The sequence below is a fragment of the Lampetra fluviatilis genome, chromosome 66 (genome assembly GCF_964198595.1).
Source record: "Lampetra fluviatilis chromosome 66, kcLamFluv1.1, whole genome shotgun sequence".
NCBI classification, from domain to species: Eukaryota; Metazoa; Chordata; class Hyperoartia; order Petromyzontiformes; family Petromyzontidae; genus Lampetra; species Lampetra fluviatilis.
The window spans coordinates 5780778-5805777 of record NC_136340.1 but is presented as its reverse complement, the minus strand read 5'-3'; the positions used below and the strand labels follow the sequence as shown (position 1 = coordinate 5805777).

The window sequence follows — 25000 nt, the reverse complement described above, 5'->3', positions numbered from 1 at the left end:
ACCACCATCACCACCATCACCACCATCACCACCACCACCCCCACCACCATCACCACTACCCCCACCACCATCATCACCACCACCATCACCACCACCACCATCACCACCACCCCCACCACCATCACCACCACCACCATCACCACTACCCCCACCACCATCATCACCATCACCACCACCACCATCACCACTACCCCTACCACCATCATCACCACCACCACCATCACCACTACCACCACCACCATCACCACCATCACCACCACCACCATCACCACTACCACCACCACCACCACGGTGGTGTAGTGGTTAGCGCTACACTGCGCTACGAACCTTCCCGCTCACGTCTAACACCACCGGTGACGATTATCTGAACCGGTGCCTGGGCCTCCCCTAGGTCGAATCGGCCTCAAATTAATAACCTGGTGCGGTGTGTAGTAAACATCGCCACTGGGGAGACAAAGGCGGCCGGGCGTGGTGCAGTCCACCCACCCCCTCGTGTGCCGTGCCGGCATTCACAGGTGCTCGCTAACAGCCCTTGCCCCTACAGTCTGTTAGACAATCTCACTACCCATAGACTCAACACTGCCCATAGACTCAACACTGCACCATAGACTCAACACTGCCCATAGACTCAACACTGCCCATAGACTCAACACTGCCCATAGACTCAACACTGCCCATAGACTCAACACTGCACCACAGACTCAACACTGCACCATAGACTCAACACTGCACCATAGACTCAACACTGCACCATAGACTCAACACTGCCCATAGACTCAACACTGCACCATAGACTCAACACTGCACCATAGACTCAACACTGCACCATAGACTCAACACTGCCCATAGACTCAACACTGCACCATAGACTCAACACTACCCATAGACTCAACACTGCACCATAGACTCAACACTGCACCATAGACTCAACACTGCCCATAGACTCAACACTGCACCATAGACTCAACACTGCACCATAGACTCAACACTGCCCATAGACTCAACACTGCACCATAGACTCAACACTGCCCATAGACTCAACACTGCACCATAGACTCAACACTGCCCATAGACTCAACACTGCACCATAGACTCAACACCACCCATAGACTCAACACTGCACCATAGACTCAACACTGCCCATAGACTCAACACTACACCATAGACTCAACACTACCCATAGACTCAACACTGCACCATAGACTCAACACTGCCCATAGACTCAACACTACACCATAGACTCAACACTACCCATAGACTCAACACTGCACCATAGACTCAACACTGCCCATAGACTCAACACTGCACCATAGACTCAACACTACCCATAGACTCAACACTACACCATAGACTCAACACTACCCATAGACTCAACACTGCACCATAGACTCAACACTGCCCATATACTCAACACCGCACCATAGACTCAACACTACCCATAGACTCAACACTACACCATAGACTCAACACTACCCATAGACTCAACACTGCCCATATACTCAACACCGCACCATAGACTCAACACTACCCATAGACTCAACACTGCCCATATACTCAACACCGCACCATAGACTCAACACTGCCAATAGACTCAACACTGCACCATAGACTCAACACTGCACCATAGACTCAACACTGCCCATAGACTCAACACTGCCCATAGACTCAACACTGCCCATAGACTCAACACTGCACCATAGACTCAACACTGCCCATAGACTCAACACTGCACCATAGACTCAACACGGCCCATAGACTCAACACTGCACCATAGACTCAACACTGCACCATAGACTCAACACTGCACCATAGACTCAACACTGCCCATAGACTCAACACTGCACCATAGACTCAACACTGCACCATAGACTCAACACTGCACCATAGACTCAACACTACCCATAGACTCAACACTGCACCATAGACTCAACACTGCCCGTAGACTCAACACTGCACCATAGACTCAACACTGCCCATAGACTCAACACTCCCATAGACTCAACACTGCCCATAGACTCAACACTGCCCATATACTCAACACTGCACCATAGACTCAACACTGCCCGTAGACTCAACACTGCACCATAGACTCAACACTGCCCATAGACTCAACACTGCCCATAGACTCAACACTCCCATAGACTCAACACTGCCCATAGACTCAACACTGCCCATATACTCAACACTGCACCATAGACTCAACACTGCCCGTAGACTCAACACTGCACCATAGACTCAACACTGCACCATAGACTCAACACTGCCCGTAGACTCAACACTGCACCATAGACTCAACACTGCCCATAGACTCAACACTCCCATAGACTCAACACTGCCCATAGACTCAACACTGCCCATATACTCAACACTGCACCATAGACTCAACACTGCCCGTAGACTCAACACTGCACCATAGACTCAACACTGCCCTGTATATCAATCAGTCCCCCTCCTTAACCTTCTTCCATTCCTCTATTTCAAAACCTCGCCTCTGCCCCCTCTCCACCTTCGCCCATCCCCTCCCTCTCCCCTCCCCTTCACCCCTCCACTCCTTCCCGTCCCTCCCCTATAGCCCCCCCCCCCTCCGTGATCCCTCCTCCCCCTCGACACCCTCCACCCCCCCTCCCCCCCCTCACCCGGGGCATCCAAATCACTCTCTGGGTTTCTCAAGAGCCTACTCAACGACGTCAAGTGCTCTTTGTCTCTATATAGATACGCACATAAACAGAGCAGAACCGCCTTCTCCAATTGACGGTCATTGTTTTCCACTAAATCGGTCGTTCAGCGAGTATAAGAGATACACGGTAGAGGCTTCATTCCTTCCGATAGAATCGACGGTCGTGATTTTTTTTTCACCCAATAAACGTACCTTGAACACTAACAACATTACGAACAGATTATGAAATAGAACCACCTCCTCCTATCGAAGGTCGTCGGTTCGACTAAATCGGTCGCTCAGCGAGTATAAGAGATACACGGTACAGGCTTCATTCATTCCGAAAGAATCAACGGTCGTGGGTATTTTCCACCCAAAAAACGTACCTTGAACACTAACAACATTATAAACAGATCATGAAATAGAACCACCTGCTTCTATCGAAGGTCGTTGGGTTCACTAAACCGGTTGCTCAGCGAGTATAAGAGATACACGGTAGAGGCTTCATTCCTTCCGATAGAATCGACGGTAGTGGTTTTTTCCACCCAAAAAACTTACTTTTTACACTAACAACATTATGAACAGATCATGAAATAGAACCACCTCCTATCGGAGGCCGTCGGTTCCACTAAACCGGTCGCTCAGCGAGCGTACGGGATACACCGTGAAGCCCTTAATGACCTATACTGGTAAAAAAAATGTTAACGTCAATTACTCTTACAAATAATAATCCGTAAGAAAATAAAAAAGAAGAATTGTACCGTGGAGCAAAACGCCCCGATGATCGCGCATTTCCGGCTCTCCGCGTCAAATCAGAGCGAAGCAACGTGGCCGTGATCCTCCAACTACCCCCCTAGTAATCTTCTTGGTTCTTTCGGTAAAGTCGCGTAGAAGGGAAATAATAAATTAATACAAATAAAACATAATAAAATAATTATCACGACGTTTCGGCCACAATGCAAGCAGCCGTCCTCAGGTGAAGAACAGGAGTCTGTCGGAAAGACAGCGTCTGAATGGGCACCACCACGCTTGGCAGCGTATATTTAAGCTGGGTTAGGGGAGGAAGGGCGCCTTGACAAAGGAATTTACATATCAACAGATGAATTTAGCATATTAATGGAAAATGCAGATATGGGATTAGTCACTACTTGTGGAATGCGTAGGAGGTGGGCGGGGGGTTTCAAAGTCATATTTTGCCCGTGCATTATGCAGTATGCAGGATTAGCAGCATCAAAGGGAGGGAGTAGGGTTAGCAGTAATACAAAAATACCCCCCTAGTGTCCTCCGCTCAAGGACACCGATTGGTGAGACGCAACACACCCCCAGCCACCCCCAGCCACCCCCAGCCACCCCCAGCGACACCCAGCGACCCCCCCCCCCCCCCACCGCTGGGTTCTTGACCCATCACCCAGGCACCCTCCTCCACCACCAGACCGGAGTGCAGAGGTCGCAATCAGGTACCCGATACCCGTACCCTACCCGATACCCGGCTACGCGTACCCGGCCTGGTACGGGTAGCCGTTTGCGACCCTGGTGTGGCCGGGTACGGGTACGGGTAGGCCGTGAGTCACTGGTGAGTCACCGTTTGTCACTCATTTCCCAACGTCTTGTCTCTTCTCACAATTCAAGTTCCTAGAACCAACCCACCCGCGCCTGCAACATGGCTTCATCCCAGAGGTCGCAAACGGGTATCGAAACCCGTTTGCGACCTCTGCCGAAGCGTTTACCGGAGCCGCGCTTGGACAGCATCTTGACGGCCGCGGCGACGGCGATGGATCCCAGCGCCGTGAGCAGGGCAGCGTGGCCGAGGTGCCGGAGGCCGAGGAGGAGGAGGAGGCCCATCGTGGAGTCGTGCGTTGCCCAGGAGGAGGGGAGGGATGGGGAGCTCCGCTCACCGTCTGCACAGCCACGCAGGGTACAGGGAGGGGAGGGACATCAGAGGCGCACCGCACGCACTGCGAGGAGTGATCTTGCAGAGAGCCGGAGGAGAGGGGTGGCCGGGGGCGGTCAGACGCGCGTGCGGTTCGCACGGTGGACTGTGTGCGGTGCGAATGAAGTTCAACGTACACTCACTCACTCACCTACTTACTCACTCACCCACCCACTCACTCACTCACCTATTAACTCACTCACTCACCCACTCACTTACTCACTCACCCACTCACCCACCCACTCACTCACCCACTCACTCACTCACCTACTCACTCACTCACCCACCCACCCACTCACCCACTCACTCACCCATTCACTCACCCACCCATTCACGCACTCACCCACCCACCCACTCACCCACCCACCCACCCACTCACCCACTCACCCACTCACTCACCCACCCACTCACTCACCCACCCACCTACTCACCCACTCACTCACCCATTCACTCACCCACCCATTCACGCACTCACCCACCCACCCACCCACTCACCCACCCACCCACTCACTCACCCACCCACTCACCCACCCACCCACCCACTCACTCACCCACCCACTCACTCACTCACCCACTCACTCACTCACCCACCCACTCACCCACCCACCCACCCACTCACCCACCCACCCACCCACTCACTCACCCACCCACCCACCCACTCACTCACCCACCCACTCACTCACCCACCCACCCACACACTCACTCACCCACCCACTCACTCACCCACTCACTCACCCACCCACTCACCGCGAGCTCGAAGTGTTCTGACATTGTGGGGCATTGTCCTTCTACTGATCACCTTCCGGCGTTATTCTCTGGTCTACTGACACTGGGTAGTGAGACACTGGGTAGTGAGACACTGGGTAGTGAGACACTGGGTAGTGAGACACTGGGTAGTGAGACACTGCGTGGTGAGACACTGCTAGTGAGACACTGGGTAGTGAGACACTGGGAAGTGAGACTGGGTAGTGAGACGCTGGGTAGTGAGACACTGGGTAGTGAGACACAAGGAAGTGAGACACTAGGAAGTGAGACACTGGGTAGTGAGACACTGGGTAGTGAGACACTGGGTAGTGAGACACTGGGTAGTGGGACACTGGGTAGTGAGACACTGGGTAGTGAGACACTGGGTAGTGGGACACTGGGTAGTGAGACACTGCGTGGTGAGACACTGCTAGTGAGACACTGGGTAGTGAGACACTGGGAAGTGAGACTGGGTAGTGAGACGCTGGGTAGTGAGACACTGGGTAGTGAGACACAAGGAAGTGAGACACTAGGAAGTGAGACACTGGGTAGTGAGACACTGGGTAGTGAGACACTGGGTAGTGGGACACTGGGTAGTGAGACACTGGGTAGTGAGACACTGGGTAGTGAGACACTGGGTAGTGGGACACTGGGTAGTGAGACACTGCGTGGTGAGACACTGCTAGTGAGACACTGGGTAGTGAGACACTGGGAAGTGAGACTGGGTAGTGAGACGCTGGGTAGTGAGACACTGGGTAGTGAGACACAAGGAAGTGAGACACTAGGAAGTGAGACACTGGGTAGTGAGACACTGGGTAGTGAGACACTGGGTAGTGAGACACTGGGTAGTGGGACACTGGGTAGTGAGACACTGGGTAGTGAGACACTGCGTGGTGAGACACTGCTAGTGAGACACTGGGTAGTGAGACACTGGGAAGTGAGACTGGGTAGTGAGACGCTGGGTAGTGAGACACTGGGTAGTGAGACACAAGGAAGTGAGACACTAGGAAGTGAGACACTGGGTAGTGAGACACTGGGTAGTGAGACACTGGGTAGTGAGACACTAGGAAGTGAGACACTGGGTAGTGAGACACTGGGTAGTGAGACACAAGGAAGTGAGACACTAGGAAGTGAGACACTGGGTAGTGGGACACTTGGTAGTGAGACACTGGGTAGTGAGACACTGGGTAGTGAGACACAAGGAAGTGAGACACTGGGTAGTGAGACACTGGGTAGTGAGACACTGGGTAGTGAGACACTGGGTAGTGAGACACTGGGAAGTGAGACACTTGGTAGTGAGACACTGCTAGTGAGACACTGGGTAGTGAGACACTGGGTAGTGAGACACTAGGAAGTGAGACTGGGTAGTGAGACGCTGGGTAGTGAGACACTGCTAGTGAGACACTGCTAGTGAGACACTGGGTAGTGAGACGCTGGGTAGTGAGACACTAGGAAGTGAGACTGGGTAGTGAGACGCTGGGTAGTGAGACACTGGGTAGTGAGTTACTCCTAGTGAGACACTGGGTAGTGAGACACTGGGTAGTGAGACACTGGGTAGTGAGACACTGGGTAGTGAGACACTGGGTGGTGAGACACTGCTAGTGAGACACTGGGCAGTGAGACACTGGGTAGTGAGACACTGCGTGGTGAGACACTGGGTAGTGAGACACTGCTAGTGAGACACTGGGAAGTGAGACACTGGGTAGTGAGACACTGGGTAGTGAGACGCTGGGTAGTGAGACACTGGGTAGTGAGTTACTCCTAGTGAGACACTGGGTAGTGAGACACAAGGAAGTGAGACACTGGGTAGTGAGACACTGGGTAGTGAGACACTGGGTAGAGAGATACTACTAGTGAGACACTGGGTAGTGAGACACAAGGAAGTGAGACACTGGGTAGTGAGACACTGGGTAGTGGGACACTGGGTAGTGAGACACTGGGTAGTGAGACACTGGGTAGTGAGACACTGGGTAGTGAGACACTGCGTGGTGAGACACTGCTAGTGAGACACTGGGTAGTGAGACACTGGGAAGTGAGACTGGGTAGTGAGACGCTGGGTAGTGAGACACTGGGTAGTGAGACACAAGGAAGTGAGACACTAGGAAGTGAGACACTGGGTAGTGAGACACTGGGTAGTGAGACACTGGGTAGTGGGACACTGGGTAGTGAGACACTGGGTAGTGAGACACTGCGTGGTGAGACACTGCTAGTGAGACACTGGGTAGTGAGACACTGGGAAGTGAGACTGGGTAGTGAGACGCTGGGTAGTGAGACACTGGGTAGTGAGACACAAGGAAGTGAGACACTAGGAAGTGAGACACTGGGTAGTGAGACACTGGGTAGTGAGACACTGGGTAGTGAGACACTGGGTAGTTAGACACTAGGAAGTGAGACACTGGGTAGTGAGACACTGGGTAGTGAGACACAAGGAAGTGAGACACTAGGAAGTGAGACACTGGGTAGTGGGACACTTGGTAGTGAGACACTGGGTAGTGAGACACTGGGTAGTGAGACACAAGGAAGTGAGACACTGGGTAGTGAGACACTGGGTAGTGAGACACTGGGTAGTGAGACACTGGGTAGTGAGACACTGGGAAGTGAGACACTTGGTAGTGAGACACTGCTAGTGAGACACTGGGTAGTGAGACACTGGGTGGTGAGACACTAGGAAGTGAGACTGGGTAGTGAGACGCTGGGTAGTGAGACACTGGGTAGTGAGACACTGGGTAGTGAGACACTAGGAAGTGAGACTGGGTAGTGAGACGCTGGGTAGTGAGACACTGGGTAGTGAGACACTAGGAAGTGAGACTGGGTAGTGAGACGCTGGGTAGTGAGACACTGGGTAGTGAGACACTGCTAGTGAGACACTGGGTAGTGAGACGCTGGGTAGTGAGACACTGGGTAGTGAGTTACTCCTAGTGAGACACTGGGTAGTGAGACACTGGGTAGTGAGACACTGGGTAGTGAGACACTGGGTGGTGAGACACTGCTAGTGAGACACTGGGCAGTGAGACACTGGGTAGTGAGACACTGCGTGGTGAGACACTGGGTAGTGAGACACTGCTAGTGAGACACTGGGAAGTGAGACACTGCGTGGTGAGACACTGGGTAGTGAGACACTGCTAGTGAGACACTGCGTGGTGAGACACTGGGTAGTGAGACACTGGGTAGTGAGACGCTGGGTAGTGAGACACTGGGTAGTGAGTTACTCCTAGTGAGACACTGGGTAGTGAGACACAAGGAAGTGAGACACTGGGTAGTGAGACACTGGGTAGTGAGACACTGGGTAGAGAGATACTACTAGTGAGACACTGGGTATTGAGACACTGGGTAGTGAGACACTGGGAAGTGAGACACTGGGTAGTGAGACACTGGGAAGTGAGACACTTGGTAGTGAGACACTGCTAGTGAGACACTGCTAGTGAGACACTGGGTAGTGAGACACTGGGAAGTGAGACTGGGTAGTAAGACGCTGGGTAGTGAGACACTGGGAAGTGAGACTGGGTAGTAAGACGCTGGGTAGTGAGACACTGGGTAGTGAGTTACTCCTAGTGAGACACTGGGTAGTGAGACACAAGGAAGTGAGACACTGGGTAGTGAGACACTGGGTAGTGAGACACTGGGTGGTGAGACACTGGGTAGTGAGACACTGGGTAGTGAGACACTGGGTAGTGAGACACTGGGCGGTGAGACACTGCTAGTGAGACACTGGGCAGTGAGACACTGGGTAGTGAGACACTGCGTGGTGAGACACTGGGTAGTGAGACACTGCTAGTGAGACACTGGGTAGTGAGACACTGGGTAGTGAGACACTGGGTAGAGAGATACTACTAGTGAGACACTGGGTATTGAGACACTGGGTAGTGAGACACTGGGAAGTGAGACACTGGGTAGTGAGACACTGGGTAGTGAGACACTGAGTAGTGAGACACTGGGTAGTGAGACACTGGGTGGTGAGACACTGGGAAGTGAGACACTGGGTAGTGAGACACTGGGTAGTGAGACACTGGGTAGAGAGATACTGCTAGTGAGACACTGGGTAGTGAGACACTGGGTAGTGAGACACTGGGAAGTGAGACACTGGAACTGAGACACTGGGTAGCGAGACACTGGGTGGTGAGACACTGGGTAGAGAGACACTGCTAGTGAGACACTGGGTAGTGAGACACCGCTAGTGAGACACTGGGTAGTGAGACACTGGGTAGTGAGACACTGGGTAGTGAGACACTGCTAGTGAGACACTGGGTAGTGAGACACTGGGTGGTGAGACACTGGGTAGTGAGACACTGCTAGTGAGACACTGGGTAGTGAGACACTGGGTGGTGAGACACTGGGTAGTGAGACACTGCTAGTGAGACACTGGGTAGTGAGACACTGGGTAGTGAGACACTGGGTGGTGAGACACTGGGTAGTGAGACACCGCTAGTGAGACACTGGGTAGTGAGACACTGGGTGGTGAGACACTGGGTAGTGAGACACTGCTAGTGAGACACTGGGTAGTGAGACACTGGGTAGTGAGACACTGGGTAGTGAGACAGCGATGCTGGTATTCTACGTTCGAGACGGTGTCTCCCCGTGCGTGTCTCTCTGGGCGTGTCTCTCTGTGCGTGTCTCTCTGTTGCGTGTCTCTCTGTTGCGTGTCTCTCTGTGCGTGTCTCTCCGTGCGTGTCTCTCTGTGCGTGTCTCTCTGTGGCAGTACGGGAGGTCATAATGGCCGTGTCGGAGTCACTTAGCCAGCTGGGATTCTACGTTAGAGACGGTGGCTCTCTGTGCGTGTCTCTCTGTTGCGTGTCTCTCTGTTGCGTGTCTCTCTGTTGCGTGTCTCTCTGTTGCGTGTCTCTCTGTTGCGTGTCTCTCTGTTGCGTGTCTCTCTGTTGCGTGTCTCTCTGGGCGTGTCTCTCCGTGCGTGTCTCTCCGTGCGTGTCTCTCTGTTGCGTGTCTCTCTGTGCGTGTCTCTCTGTTGCGTGTCTCTCTGGGCGTGTCTCTCTGTGCGTGTCTCTCTGTTGCGTGTCTCTCTGTGCGTGTCTCTCTGTTGCGTGTCTCTCTGTTGCGTGTCTCTCTGTGCGTGTCTCCCCGTGCGTGTCTCTCTGTGCGTGTCTCTCCGTGCGTGTCTCTCTGTTGCGTGTCTCTCTGTGCGTGTCTCTCTGTTGCGTGTCTCTCTGGGCGTGTCTCTCTGTGCGTGTCTCTCTGTTGCGTGTCTCTCTGTGCGTGTCTCTCCGTGCGTGTCTCTCTGTTGCGTGTCTCTCCGTGCGTGTCTCTCTGTTGCGTGTCTCTCTGTGCGTGTCTCTCCGTGCGTGTCTCTCTGTTGCGTGTCTCTCTGTGCGTGTCTCTCCGTGCGTGTCTCTCCGTGCGTGTCTCTCCGTGCGTGTCTCTCCGTGCGTGTCTCTCCGTGCGTGTCTCTCTGTTGCGTGTCTCTCCGTGCGTGTCTCTCTGTTGCGTGTCTCTCTGTGCGTGTCTCTCCGTGCGTGTCTCTCCGTGCGTGTCTCTCTGTTGCGTGTCTCTCCGTGCGTGTCTCTCTGTTGCGTGTCTCTCTGTGCGTGTCTCTCCGTGCGTGTCTCTCCGTGCGTGTCTCTCCGTGCGTGTCTCTCCGTGCGTGTCTCTCCGTGCGTGTCTCTCTGTTGCGTGTCTCTCCGTGCGTGTCTCTCTGTTGCGTGTCTCTCTGTGCGTGTCTCTCCGTGCGTGTCTCTCTGTTGCGTGTCTCTCTGTTGCGTGTCTCTCTGTTGCGTGTCTCTCTGTTGCGTGTCTCTCCGTGCGTGTCTCTCTGTGCGTGTCTCTCTGTGCGTGTCTCTCCGTGCGTGTCTCTCTGTTGCGTGTCTCTCCGTGCGTGTCTCTCTGTTGCGTGTCTCTCCGTGCGTGTCTCTCTGTGCGTGTCTCTCCGTGCGTGTCTCTCTGTTGCGTGTCTCTCCGTGCGTGTCTCTCTGTTGCGTGTCTCTCTGTTGCGTGTCTCTCTGTTGCGTGTCTCTCCGTGCGTGTCTCTCCGTGCGTGTCTCTCCGTGCGTGTCTCTCTGTTGCGTGTCTCTCCGTGCGTGTCTCTCCGTGCGTGTCTCTCCGTGCGTGTCTCTCCGTGCGTGTCTCTCCGTGCGTGTCTCTCTGTTGCGTGTCTCTCCGTGCGTGTCTCTCCGTGCGTGTCTCTCCGTGCGTGTCTCTCTGTTGCGTGTCTCTCCGTGCGTGTCTCTCTGTTGCGTGTCTCTCTGTTGCGTGTCTCTCTGTTGCGTGTCTCTCCGTGCGTGTCTCTCCGTGCGTGTCTCTCCGTGCGTGTCTCTCTGTTGCGTGTCTCTCCGTGCGTGTCTCTCCGTGCGTGTCTCTCCGTGGCAGTTGCGGGAGGTCACAATGGTCGTGTCGGAGTCACTGAGCCAGCTGGGATTCTACGTTAGAGACGGTGGCTCTCTGTGCGTGTCTCTCTGGTGCGTGTCTCCCCGTGCGTGTCTCTCTGTGCGTGTCTCCCCGTGCGTGTCTCTCCGTGCGTGTCTCTCCGTGGCAGTTGCGGGAGGTCACAATGGTCGTGTCGGAGTCACTGAGCCAGGCTGACGTCAGCTAGCGGCACCCCGTTGAGCACGAGCTCTTGAATTCAGCAGCCCGCGAGCATCACAATCACGGCTGCTGGCGATGCCGGATATGTAATTAAGCCCCCACGAATGCGCGCATTTTTAAATGCGTTTATAGATAGAGAGAGAGAGACGGAGAGAGACGGATGAGACGCCATGGGCGAGACGCCCTTGCATGTTGCTCGATTACTCTCTGTGTCTCTCTGTGTCTCTGTGGGTTCACGATGGCCGTGTCGGAGACACTGAGGGTCTGGGTTCGAGCCCTGGGTCTGGGTGCCTCTGTCTCTCTGTGTCTCTCTGTGTCTCTCTGTGTCTCTCTGTGTCTCTGTGGGTTCACGATGGCCGTGTCGGAGACACTGAGAGTCTGGGTTCGAGCCCTGGGTCTGGGTGTCTCTCTCTGTGTCTCTCTGTGTCTCTGTGGGTTCACGATGCCGTGTCGGAGACACTGTTAGGCAAAAGGCGGATATTACAAGGGCAATGCCACACGAATCAGAACACCTACAAGCTCGGGGTGAGAAGCCAATAGATTTAGGGCCAATTATGAAACAAAAAAAATCCTCTCTTTCAAAGTTGTCGAGGCCCCAGGGCTTCAAGTTGCTAAGCGCCCAGCGGCCAGCAACGAACAGCTGCTGCGGCTAGCAGATGTTGACTACCTCGCCTCGTATACAGGAGGTCGTGGGTTCGATCCCGACCCGACGCATGCGATCGTACCACGTGAGTGACAGCAGCAGCAGTAGTAGTCACATGGAGCAGCGGCAACCAAGCCACTCACTCACCCACTCACCCACTCACTCATCTACTCACTCAATCAACCACCCACCCACTCACCCACCCACCCACTCACCCACCCACTCATCTACTCACTCAATCAACCACCCACTCACTCACCCACCCACTCACTCATCTACTCACTCATTCAACCACTCACTCACCCACCCACTCACTCATCTACTCACTCATCTACTCACTCAATCAACCACCCACCCACTCACTCACTCACCCACCCACCCACTCACTCATCTACTCACTCAATCAACCACCCACCCACTCACCCACCCACTCATCTACTCACTCAATCAACCACCCACTCACTCACTCACCCACCCACTCACTCATCTACTCACTCAATCAACCACCCACCCACTCACCCACCCACTCATCTACTCACTCAATCAACCACTCACTCACTCACCCACCCACTCATCTACTCACTCAATCAACCACCCACCCACTCACTCACTCACCCACCTACCCACTCACTCATCTACTCACTCATTCAACCACCCACCCACTCACTCACTCACCCACCTACCCACTCACTCATCTACTCACTCAATCAACCACTCACTCACCCACCCACTCACTCATCTACTCACTCACTCAACCACCCACCCACTCACTCACCTAGTCACCTACACACCCAACCACTCACCCACCTACTCACTTACCCACTCTCTCACCCACCCACTCAACTCCTGACTGACTCACCCACTCACCCACCCACTTACTCACCCACCCACTCAGTCACCCAGTTACTCAGCCATCCACTTACTCACCCACCCACTTACTCACCCACCCACTCACTCACCTACTTACTCACGCACCCACCCACTCACTTGCTTACCCACTCACTCACCCATCCAGTTACTCACCCATCCACTCACCTACCCACTCACTCATTCACCCACTCACTCATTCACCCACCCGCTCACTCATTCATTCACCCACCCGCTCACTCATTCGTCCACTCACTCACCCATGCACTCATTCACCCACCCACTCACTTTATTCACCCACTCATTCACCCACCCACTGATTCACCCACTCAATCACCCATGCTAACTAACACACACACACGCTAACTAACATACACACACACTAACACACACACACTAACACACACACTAACACACACACACACGCTAACACACACGCGCGCGCTCTTTCTCTCTAAACGCTCTAACACCAATTAAGACGTAAGGGTTTAATTACAATGGGAAGCTGTGCTCAAAAGCCAACGGTAATGAGACCGCATCTTTTTAAAATTCATATTTCAAACAGAAATAGATCTCTAGATACTGTACATGTTTGTTGAATTGAATTGGGGTGACAAAGAATCAAAGAAGAAGTGGGAAAATTGGCACAAAAATCACGGAGTTAAGTTTGGATGGCAGGGCAGTGTGTGTGTCTGTGTGTGTTGGCGGACTTGCGGATGGAGGAATTGCAAGAGGTCGAGCCTGAAACGTCTAAACGGAGGTCAAGGGAACCCCCTCCCACCATCCACCACGAGGTTGAATAAAAATGGTCGGGGGGGGGGGGGGTTACGATGAGTATGAGAATCTCAGATGAATGAAATTCGAGACGTTGACCCTGAGACGCGGTCTCTATTCTCAGGTTTTTTCGGTAAAGTCACGTAGGTAAAAACATTAAAATTAATGAAAGTAAAATTCACACGCGGTCTCTACTCTAGACTCTGACCCTGAGACCCGGTCTCTACTCTAGACTCTGACCCTGAGACCCGGTTCTCTACTCTAGACTCTGACCCTGAGACCCGGTCTCTACTCTAGACACTGAGACACTGAGACCCGGTCTCTACTCTAGACTCTGACCCTGAGACCCGGTCTCTACTCTAGACTCTGACCCTGAGACCCGGTCTCTACTCTAGACTCTGACCCTGAGACCCGGTCTCTACTCTAGACTCTGAGACCCGGTCTCTACTCTAGACGCTGAGACCCTGAGACCCGGTCTCTACTCTAGACTCTGAGACCCTGAGACCTGGTCTCTACTCTAGACTCTGAGACCCTGAGACCCCGTCTGTACTTTAGACTCTGAGACCCGGTCTCTACTCTAGACTCTGACCCTGAGACCCGGTCTCAACTCTAGACACTGAGACCCTGAGACCCGGTCTCTACTCTAGACTCTGACCCTGAGACCTGGTCTCTACTCTAGACTCTGAGACCCTGAGACCCCGTCTGTACTTTAGACTCTGAGACCCCGGTCTCTACTCTAGACTCTGACACTGAGACCCCGGTCTCTACTCTAGACACTGAGACCCTGAGACCCCGGTCTCTACTCAGACACTGAGACCCTGAGACCCGGTCTCTACTCTAGACTCTGACCCTGAGACCTGGTCTCTACTCTAGACTCTGAGACCCTGAGACCCGGTCTCTACTCTAGACTCTGAGACCCTGAGACCCGGTCTCTACTCTAGACTCTGACCCTGAGACCTGGTCTCTACTCTAGACTCTGAGACCCTGAGACCCCGTCTGTACTTTAGACTCTGAGACCCGGTCTCTACTCTAGACTCTGACACTGAGACCCGGTCTCTACTCTAGACACTGAGACCCTGAGACCCGGGTCTCTACTCTAGACACTGAGACCCTGAGACCCTGGTCTCTACTCTAGACTCTGACCCTGAGACCTGGTCTCCTACTCTAGACTCTGAGACCCTGAGACCCCGTCTGTACTTTAGACTCTGACACTGAGACCCGGTCTCTACTCTAGACTCTGACACTGAGACCCTGGTCTCTACTCTAGACACTGAGACCCTGAGACCCGGTCTCTACTCTAGACTCTGAGACCCGGTCTCTACTCTAGACTCTGACACTGAGGACCCGGTCTCTACTCTAGACTCTGACACTGAGACCCGGTCTCTACTCTAGACTCTGAGACCCTGAGACCCGGTCTCTACTCTAGACTCTGACCCTGAGACCCGGTCTCAATACTATTACTCTTTACAGGAGAATACTATTACTCTTTATAGGAGAATACTACTACTCTTTACAGGAGAATACTACTACTCTTTATGGAGAATACCACAACTCTTCATACACTTAGAGATGGGTTGCTTGTTTTGCTTAAGTCGTTAAAAAAACAAGTGGAAGGTTTGACAGATCGTGGTTAAGTGCCTCTTGGTGCTAAATTGGATTTGAGCTGAAAAAAAACCAGCGCGTCTACATCTCGAGTACCCGTCTCAACTCCGTCTCAGGCTGCTCATGTAATGATTCCACAACAAAGATTACCTTGACAAGCAGAGAACAACAGACAAAGGTCCCCGCGTAGCCTCCAGCAGACTGCCAGGGCAAGTGCTGTTAGTAGTAGCGAGTAAGCAGCAGCGCCTATACACAGACAAAGATCCCCCGTGTAGCCTCTAACAGGCTGTTGGGGCAAGTGCTGTTAGCAGCGCATGTACACAGACAAAGATCCCCGTGTAGCCTCTAGCAGACTGCCAGGGCAAGTGCTGTTAGTAGTAGCGAGTAGCAGCAGCGCCTATACACAGACAAAGCTCCCCCGTGTAGCCTCTAGCAAACTGCAGGGGCAAGTGCTGTTAGTAGTAGCGAATAGCAGCAGCGCCGAAACACAGACAAAGGTCCCCCGTGTAGCCTCTAGCAGACTGCAGGGGCAAGTGGCTGACTATCAGCGCCTGTACACAGACTAAGGTCACCCGAGTAGCCTCTAGCAGACTGCAGGGGCAAGTGCTGTTAGTAGTAGCGAGTAGCAGCGCCTACACACACAGACAAAGGTCACCCGTGTAGCCTCTAGAAGACTGCAGGGGCAAGTGGCTGACGATCAGCGCCACTCCTCGGTCTCCCTGGGAACGTGGGAGACCTTCAAGGGGCAGGTCAAAAGTTCCCACCCCCCCCACCCCCCCATCCCCCCCCCCCGCCCCCCCCAATCCCCCCCCCCCACCCCCCAACCCCCCCCGACAAAAGAAGGAGCGATGGATCGTCGAACGCGAACGCGGGCACCGCACAGCGGGAGGTGGGCGGAGGGGAGGTGGGGGGAGGGGAGGTGGGGGAGGGGAGGGCAGGGGAGGGGAGGGGAGGTGGGGGAGGGCAGGGGAGGGGAGGGGAGGTGGGGGAGGGCAGGAGGGAGGGGAGGGGAGGTGGGGGAGGGGAGGTGGGGGAGGGAAGGTGGGGGAGGGCAGGGGAGGGGAGGGGAGGTGGGGGGAGGGCAGGGGGAGGGGAGGGGAGGGCAGGGGAGGGGAGGAGGGGAGGAGGGGAGGTGGGGGAGGTCAGGGGAGGTGGGGGAGGGGAGGGGAGGTGGGGGAGGGGATGGGCAGGGGAGGGGAGGGCAGGGGAGGGGAGGGGAGGGCAGGGGAGGGCAGGGGGAGGGGGGGGGGGAGGGCAGGGGAGGGCAGGGGAGGGGGGGAGGGGAGGTGGGGGAGGGCAGGGGAGGACAGGGGAGGTGGGGGAGGGGAGGGCAGGGGAGGGCAGGGGAGGTGAGGGAGGGCAGGGGAGGAGGTGAGTGGAGGTGGAATTTCGAGGACGCACGGAGGGAGAGAGACGACGGACATGGCTTTGAGCATCCCCCGGACATAGCCAGAGGACGCGTGGATGTCTGTCGCAAATCTCGTACACACCCCCCCCCATCCCTCCCCCCGAGCCAAACAACAACAACAACAGACAATAACAATAACAACAACAACCAAATCTGCGTCTCCCACACCTGAGAACGGCATCACGGAATGTGGCCTTGGGGAGAGACCGGAGTGACCTCCAGGGGGCTAACGCCCGATCCGTGTGGACTCACTCAGCCACAGCTTGAATTGCCGCAAGGCGAGATCATCGATCTCATCTCTCTCTCATCACCATCATCATCATCACGGTGGCTAGGAGATGTTGACTACCTCGCCTGGTATACAGGAGGTCGTGGGTTCAATCCTGACGCCTGCTGTACATTTGGAGTTTGCGTGCCTCTCTCTCATCATCATCACGGTGGCTAGGAGATGTTGACTACCTCGCCTGGTCTACAGGAGGTCGTGGGTTCGATCCCGACCCTGACGATGCCTGCTGCTGCTGTATATTTGGAGTTTGCGTGCCTCTCTCTCATCATCATCACGGTGGCTCGGAAATGTTGACTACCTCGCCTGGTCTACAGGAGGTCGTGGGTGTGATCCCGACCCAGACGATGCCGGCTGCTGCATATTTAGAGTCTGCGTGCCTCTCTCTCATCATTACCATCATCATCACAGTGGCTAGGAGATGTTGACTACCTCGCCTGGTCTACAGGAGGTCGTGGGTTCGATCCCGACCCTGGACGCCTGTTGTATATTTGGAACGGCGGTGGTGTCCTGGGCCTCCCTTAGGTCTAACAGAACTTGCCCCTACAGCCTGTTAGAGGCTACACGGGGGATCTTTGTCTTTTGGCGGCTGCTGCTGCTGTTTGATAATGATAATCATTTTATTTCATTTTCTATTTAATGATAACTCAAAAAATGAGACTCTTGCGAGAATAGAATCACAGCGTAATTCGTCCGTGGGCAGCGCCGTTGTGTGCCTCGTGGTGGTGTGGTTGTTGTGGTTTGGTGGTGTTGTGGTGGTGTGGTGGTGTTGTGGTGGTGGTGGGGGTGTGATAGTGGTGTGATGGTTTTGGTGTGGTGGTGATGGTGGTGGTAGTGTGGTGGTGGTGGTGTGGTGGTGGTGGTTTTGTTGGTGGTGTGGTGGTGGTGATGGTGGTGGTAGTGTGGTGGTGGTGTGGTGGTGGTGGTGGTTTTGTTGGTGGTGTGGTGGTGGTGATGGTGGTGGTAGTGTGGTGGTGGTGTGGTGGTGGTGGTTTTGTTGGTGGTGTGGTGGTGGTGATGGTGGTGGTAGTGTGGTGGTGGTGTGGTGGTGGTGGTTTTGTTGGTGGTGTGGTGGTGGTGATGTGGTGGTGGTGGTGGTGTAGTGGTTAGCGCTACGCTGCGCTACGAACCCAGCGACCCGAGTTCGATTCCCGCTCACGTCCAACACCACCAGTGACGATTATCCTGAACCGTTCCTGGGCCTCCCTCTAGGTCGACTCAGCCTCAAACAAGTACCTGGTGCGGTGCGTAGTAAGCATCGCCACTGGGGAGACAAAGGCGGCCGGGCGTAGTGCTGGCCACCTACCCCATCGTTGGCCGACTGAGATGACCGGTAGATGCACCACCTTTAAATCATTATCATCATCATCGGTGCCTCCGATTAGCCACGTTTGACTACGTACGGTGCGAAAGAAGTTCAACATCCACGCATACGAACGTGGAGGCCATGCCTACGACCCATCCTGGCTTGAACCATGAGACTGGATCGCAGCGTGAGGAGCTCACACATCCTTGAAAAATCTGGAAACAGCCCCATCAGTGAGCCCCTATCCAACAGTGCGAGGCTGCGTTGGCTGGGTCACGTAGCCAACGCATGCCCCAGCAACCGAATGCCCCAGTCACCGAATGCCCCAGTCACCGCATGTCCCAGCATCCGCTTGCCCCAGCCACCGAATGCCCCAGTCACCGAATGTCCCCAGTCACCGAATGCCCCAGTCACCGCATGCCCCAGCCACCGAATGCCCCAGTCACCGAATGTCCCCAGTCACCGCTTGCCCCAGCAACCGCATGCCCCAGCCACCGAATGCCCCAGTCACCGAATGTCCCCAGTCACCGCTTGCCCCAGCAACCGCATGCCCCAGCCACCGCTTACCCCAGTCACCGAATGCCCAGTCACCGCTTGCCCCAACCACCGCTTGCCCCAGTCACCGAATGCCCCAGTCACCGCATGCCCCAACCACCGCTTGCCCCAGTCACCGCTTGCCCCAGTCACCGAATGCCCCAACCACCGCTTGCCCCAGTCACCGAATGCCCAGTCACCGCTTGCCTCAGTCACCGCATGCCCCAGTCACCGAATGCCCAGTCACCGCTTGCCCCAGTCACCGAATGCCCCAGTCACCGAATGCCCAGTCACCGCTTGCCCAGTCACCGTATGCCCCAGTCACCGCATGCCCCAGTCACCGAATGCCCAGTCACCGCTTGCCCCAGTCACCGCATGCCCCAACCACCGCTTGCCCCAGTCACCGAATGCCCCAGTCACCGAATGCCCCAGTCACCGCTTGCCCCAGTCACCGCATGCCCCAACCACCGCTTGCCCCAGTCACCGAATGCCCCAGTCACCGAATGCCCAGTCACCGCTTGCCCCAGTCACCGCTTGCCTCAGTCACCGAATGCCCCAACCACTGCATGCCCAGTCACCGCATGCCCCAGTCACCGAATGCCCCAGTCACCGAATGCCCCAACCACCGCTTGCCCCAGTCACCGCATGCCCCAGTCACCGAATGCCCCAACCACCACTTGCCCCAACCACCACTTGCCCCAGTCACCGAATGCCCCAACCACCACTTGCCCCAACCACCACTTGCCCCAGTCACCGCTTGCCCCAGTCACCGCATGCCCCAGTCACCGAATGCCCCAGTCACCGAATGCCCCAACCACCACTTGCCCCAGTCACCGCATGCCCCAGTCACCAAATGCCCCAACCACCACTTGCCCCAGTCACCGAATGCCCCAGTCACCGAATGCCCCAACCACCGCTTGCCCCAGTCACCGAATGCCCCAGTCACCGCATGCCCCAGTCACCGAATGCCCCAACCACCACTTGCCCCAGTCACCGCATGCCCCAGTCACCGAATGCCCCAACCACCACTTGCCCCAGTCACCGAATGCCCCAGTCACCGAATGCCCCAGTCACCGAATGCCCCAACCACCACTTGCCCCAGTCACCGAATGCCCCAGTCACCGCATGCCCCAGTCACCGCTTGCCCCAACCACCACTTGCCCCAGTCACCGCTTGCCCCAGTCACCGCATGCCCCAGTCACCGAATGCCCCAACCACCACTTGCCCCAGTCACCGCTTGCCCCAGTCACCGCATGCCCCAGTCACCGAATGCCCCAACCACCACTTGCCCCAGTCACCGAATGCCCCAGTCACCGCATGCCCCAGTCACCGCTTGCCCCAACCACCACTTGCCCCAGTCACCGCTTGCCCCAGTCACCGCATGCCCCAGTCACCGCTTGCCCCAACCACCACTTGCCCCAGTCACCGCTTGCCCCAGTCACCGCATGCCCCTGTCACCGAATGCCCCAACCACCGCTTGCCCCAGTCACCGAATGCCCCAGTCACCGCATGCCCCAGTCACCGAATGCCCCAACCACCACTTGCCCCAGTCACCGCTTGCCCCAGTCACCGCATGCCCCAGTCACCGAATGCCCCAACCACCGCTTGCCCCAGTCACCGAATGCCCCAGTCACCACTTGCCCCAACCACCGCATGCCCCAACCACCGCTTGCCCCAGTCACCACTTGCCCCAGTCACCGAATGCCCCAGTCACCGAATGCCCCAGTCACCGAATGCCCCAACCACCACTTGCCCCAGTCACCGCATGCCCCAGTCACCGAATGCCCCAACCACCACTTGCCCCAGTCACCGAATGCCCCAGTCACCGAATGCCCCAGTCACCGAATGCCCCAACCACCACTTGCCCCAGTCACCGAATGCCCCAGTCACCGCATGCCCCAGTCACCGCTTGCCCCAACCACCACTTGCCCCAGTCACCGAATGCCCCAGTCACCGCATGCCCCAGTCACCGCTTGCCCCAACCACCACTTGCCCCAGTCACCGCTTGCCCCAGTCACCGCATGCCCCAGTCACCGAATGCCCCAACCACCGCTTGCCCCAGTCACCGAATGCCCCAGTCACCGCATGCCCCAGTCACCGAATGCCCCAACCACCACTTGCCCCAGTCACCGCTTGCCCCAGTCACCGCATGCCCCAGTCACCGAATGCCCCAACCACCGCTTGCCCCAGTCACCGAATGCCCCAGTCACCACTTGCCCCAACCACCGAATGCCCCAACCACCGCTTGCCCCAACCACCGCTTGCCCCAGTCACCGCTTGCCCCAGTCACCGAATGCCCCAGTCACCACTTGCCCCAACCACCGAATGCCCCAACCACCGAATGCCCCAACCACCGCTTGCCCCAGTCACCGAATGCCCCAGTCACCGAATGCCCCAGTCACCGAATGCCCCAGTCACCGCATGCCCCAACCACCGAATGCCCAAACCACCGCTTGCCCCAGTCACCGCTGGCCCCAGTCACCGAATGCCCCAGTCACCGAATGCCCCAGTCACCGAATGCCCCAGCCACCGCTTGCCCCAGTCACCGCATGCCCCAGTCACCGCATGCCCCAGTCACCGAATGCCCCAGTCACCGAATGCCCCAGTCACCGAATGCCCCAGTCACCGAATGCCCCAGCCACCGCTTGCCCCAGTCACCGCATGCCCCAGTCACCGAATGCCCAGTCACCGCATGCCCCAGCCACCGCTTGCCCCAGTCACCGCATGCCCCAGTCACCGCATGCCCCAGTCACCGAATGCCCCAGTCACCGAATGCCCAGTCACCGAATGCCCAGTCACCGCATGCCCCAGTCACCGCATGCCCCAGTCACCGCATGCCCCAGTCACCGAATGCCCAGTCACCGCATGCCCCAGTCACCGCATGCCCCAGTCACCGCTTGCCCCAGCCACCACTTGCCCCAACCACCGCATGCCCCAGTCACCGCTTGCCCCAGTCACCGAATGCCCAAGTCACCGCATGCCCCAGCCACCGCTTGCCCCAGCCACCGCTTGCCCCAGCCACCGAATGCCCAGTCACCGCATGCCCCAGCCACCGCATGCCCCAGTCACCGCATGCCCCAGTCACCGAATGCCCAGTCACCGCATGCCCCAGTCACCGCATGCCCCAGTCACCGCTTGCCCCAGCCACCACTTGCCCCAACCACCGCATGCCCCAGTCACCGCTTGCCCCAGTCACCGAATGCCCAAGTCACCGCATGCCCCAGCCACCGCTTGCCCCAGCCACCGCTTGCCCCAGCCACCGCTTGCCCCAGCCACCGAATGCCCAGCCACCGCATGCCCCAGTCACCGCTTGCCCAGACACCGCATGCCCCAGCCACCGCTTGCCCCAGCCACCGAATGCCCAGTCACCGCATGCCCCAGCCACCGCTTGCCCCAGCCACCACTTTCCCCAGTCACCGAATGCCCCAGTCTCCACTTGCCCAGACACCGCATGCCCCAGCCACCGCTTGCCCCAGTCACCGCATGCCCCAGTCACCGAATGCCCAGTCACCGCATGCCCCAGTCACCGCTTGCCCCAGTCACCGAATGCCCCAGTCTCCACTTGCCCAGACACCGCATGCCCCAGTCACCGCTTGCCCCAGTCACCGAATGCCCCAGCCACCGCATGCCCAGTCACCGAATGCCCCAGTCACCGCTTGCCCCAGTCACCGAATGCCCCAGTCTCCACTTGCCCAGACACCGCATGCCCCAGTCACCGCTTGCCCCAGTCACCGAATGCCCCAGCCACCGAATGCCCAGTCACCGCATGCCCCAGCAACCGAATGCCCCAGCCACCGAATGCCCAGTCACCGCATGCCCCAGCAACCGCTTGCTGACCAAGCAGCTTCTGTTTGGCCGGATAGCGGAGGGCTAAAGGGGAACGGCTGGAGAAGAGATGGAGCAGGTGGATGAGTGGGTGAGTGGGTGGGTGGGTGGGTGAGTGGGTGGGTGGGTGAGTGAGTGAGTGGGTGAGTGGGTGGGTGGATGAGTGGGTGGGTGGGTGAGTGGGTGGGTGGGTGGGTGAGTGAGTGGGTGGGTGGGTGAGTGGGTGAGTGGGTGAGTGGGTGAGTGGATGGGTGGGTGGGTGGGTGAGTGGGTGGGTGGGTGGGTGAGTGGGTGAGTGGGTGGGTGGGTGAGTGGGTGGGTGGGTGGGTGAGTGGGTGAGTGGGTGAGTGGGTGGGTGGGTGGGTGGGTGAGTGGGTGGGTGGGTGAGTGGGTGGATGAGTGGGTGAGTGGGTGAGTGGGTGGGTGGATGAGTGGGTGGGTGGATGAGTGAGTGTGTGAGTGGGTGAGTGAGTGAATCGGTGAGTGTGTGAGTGAGTAGGGGAGTGAGTGTCACGGGCTGGAGAAGAGATGGAGCTGATGGGTGAGTGAGTGGGTGGGTCAGTGGGTGGTTGAGTGTGTGAGTGGGTTACTGGGCAGTTGGAGGCAGTCGCCCTCCAGCAACAACGGAGGGCAAAGGAGCGATGCTCACAACAACGGGCGGAGCGGCGTTTGGCTAAAACGCAGCGAGTTGGCACAGTAGGGGGGCACAGGTGGTGCATCAGCCACTCATCTCAGTCGGTCAACCCCTGGCACCTGCTGGGTCTGTCCCGTCACCTGCTCTTGCACCTGGGCCTTCGTTAAGTCGACTCAGCCTCAAATGAGTAGCTGGTGTAGCGGTGTGTGTAATGAACTTAGCCACTGGGGAGACAAAGGCGGCCGGGCGTGGTGCTGGCCACCCGCCCCCTCGTGTGCCCAGCGCCGGTAGCCTTCATAGGTGCTGCTCGCTAACAGCACTTGCCCCTACAGCCTGTTAGAGGCTACACGGGGGATCTTTGCCTTTTGGCGGCTGCTGCTGCTGTTTGATAATGATAATCATTTTATTTCACTTTTTATTTAATGATAACTCGAAAATTGAGACTCTTGCGAGAATAGAATCACAGCGTAATTTATACGTGGGCAGCGCCGTTGTGTGCCTGGTGGTGGTGTGGTGGTGGTTTGGTGGTAGTGGTGGTGGTGGTGGTGTTGGTGTGGTAGTGGTGGTGTGGTGGTGGCGTGGTGGTGGTGTGGTGGTGGTGGTGGTGGTGGTGTTGTTGGTGGTGGTGGTGGTGTGGTGGTGTGATGGTGGTGGTGGTGGTGGTGTGGTGGTGTGATGGTGGTGGTGGCGTGGTGGTGGTGGTGTGGTGGTGGTGGTGGTGTGGTGGTGTTGTTGTTGGTGGTGTGGTGGTTGTGGTGTGGTGGTGGTGGTGTGGTGGTTTGGTGGTGGTGTGGTTGTGGTGTGGTGGTGTGGTGGTGTGGTGGCGGTGTCGTGGTGGTATTGGTGGTGTGGTGGTGGTGGTGGGGTTGTGGGTGTGGTGGTGGTGTGGTGGTGGTGGTGTGGTGGTGGGGTGGTGGTGTTGTTGGTGGTGTGGTGGTGTGGTGGTGATGGTGTTATTGGTGGTGGTGTGGTGGTGGTGTGGTGGTGGTGTGGTGGTGGTGTGGTGGTGGTGTTATTGGTGGTGTGGTGGTGGTGGTGGTGTTCTTGGTTGTGGTTTGGTGGTGGTATTGGTGGTGTGGTGGTGGTGTTGTGGTGGTGGTGTTTTTGGTGGTGTGGTGGTGGTGTGGTGTAGTGGTGTGGTGGTGTTATTGGTGGTGTGGTGGTGTGGTGGTGGTGTGGACCTCCCCTAGGTCGACTCAGCCTCAAATAAATACCTGGTGCGACGTGTAAACACCGTCACTGGGGAGACAAAGGCGGCCGGGC

General features: G+C 56.6%; 1 protein-coding gene across 1 annotated transcript in view; it reads right to left on the bottom strand.

Moving 5' to 3' along the window:
- Positions 1–25000, bottom strand: part of LOC144952153 (uncharacterized) — an 88015-nt gene that overhangs the window by 37607 nt on the left and 25408 nt on the right. Inside the window, exon 3 of the mRNA XM_078882556.1 lies at positions 4384–4554. Within this exon, the coding sequence (XP_078738682.1) occupies positions 4384–4554 (171 nt within the window). The remainder of the gene's footprint in view (positions 1–4383; positions 4555–25000) is intronic.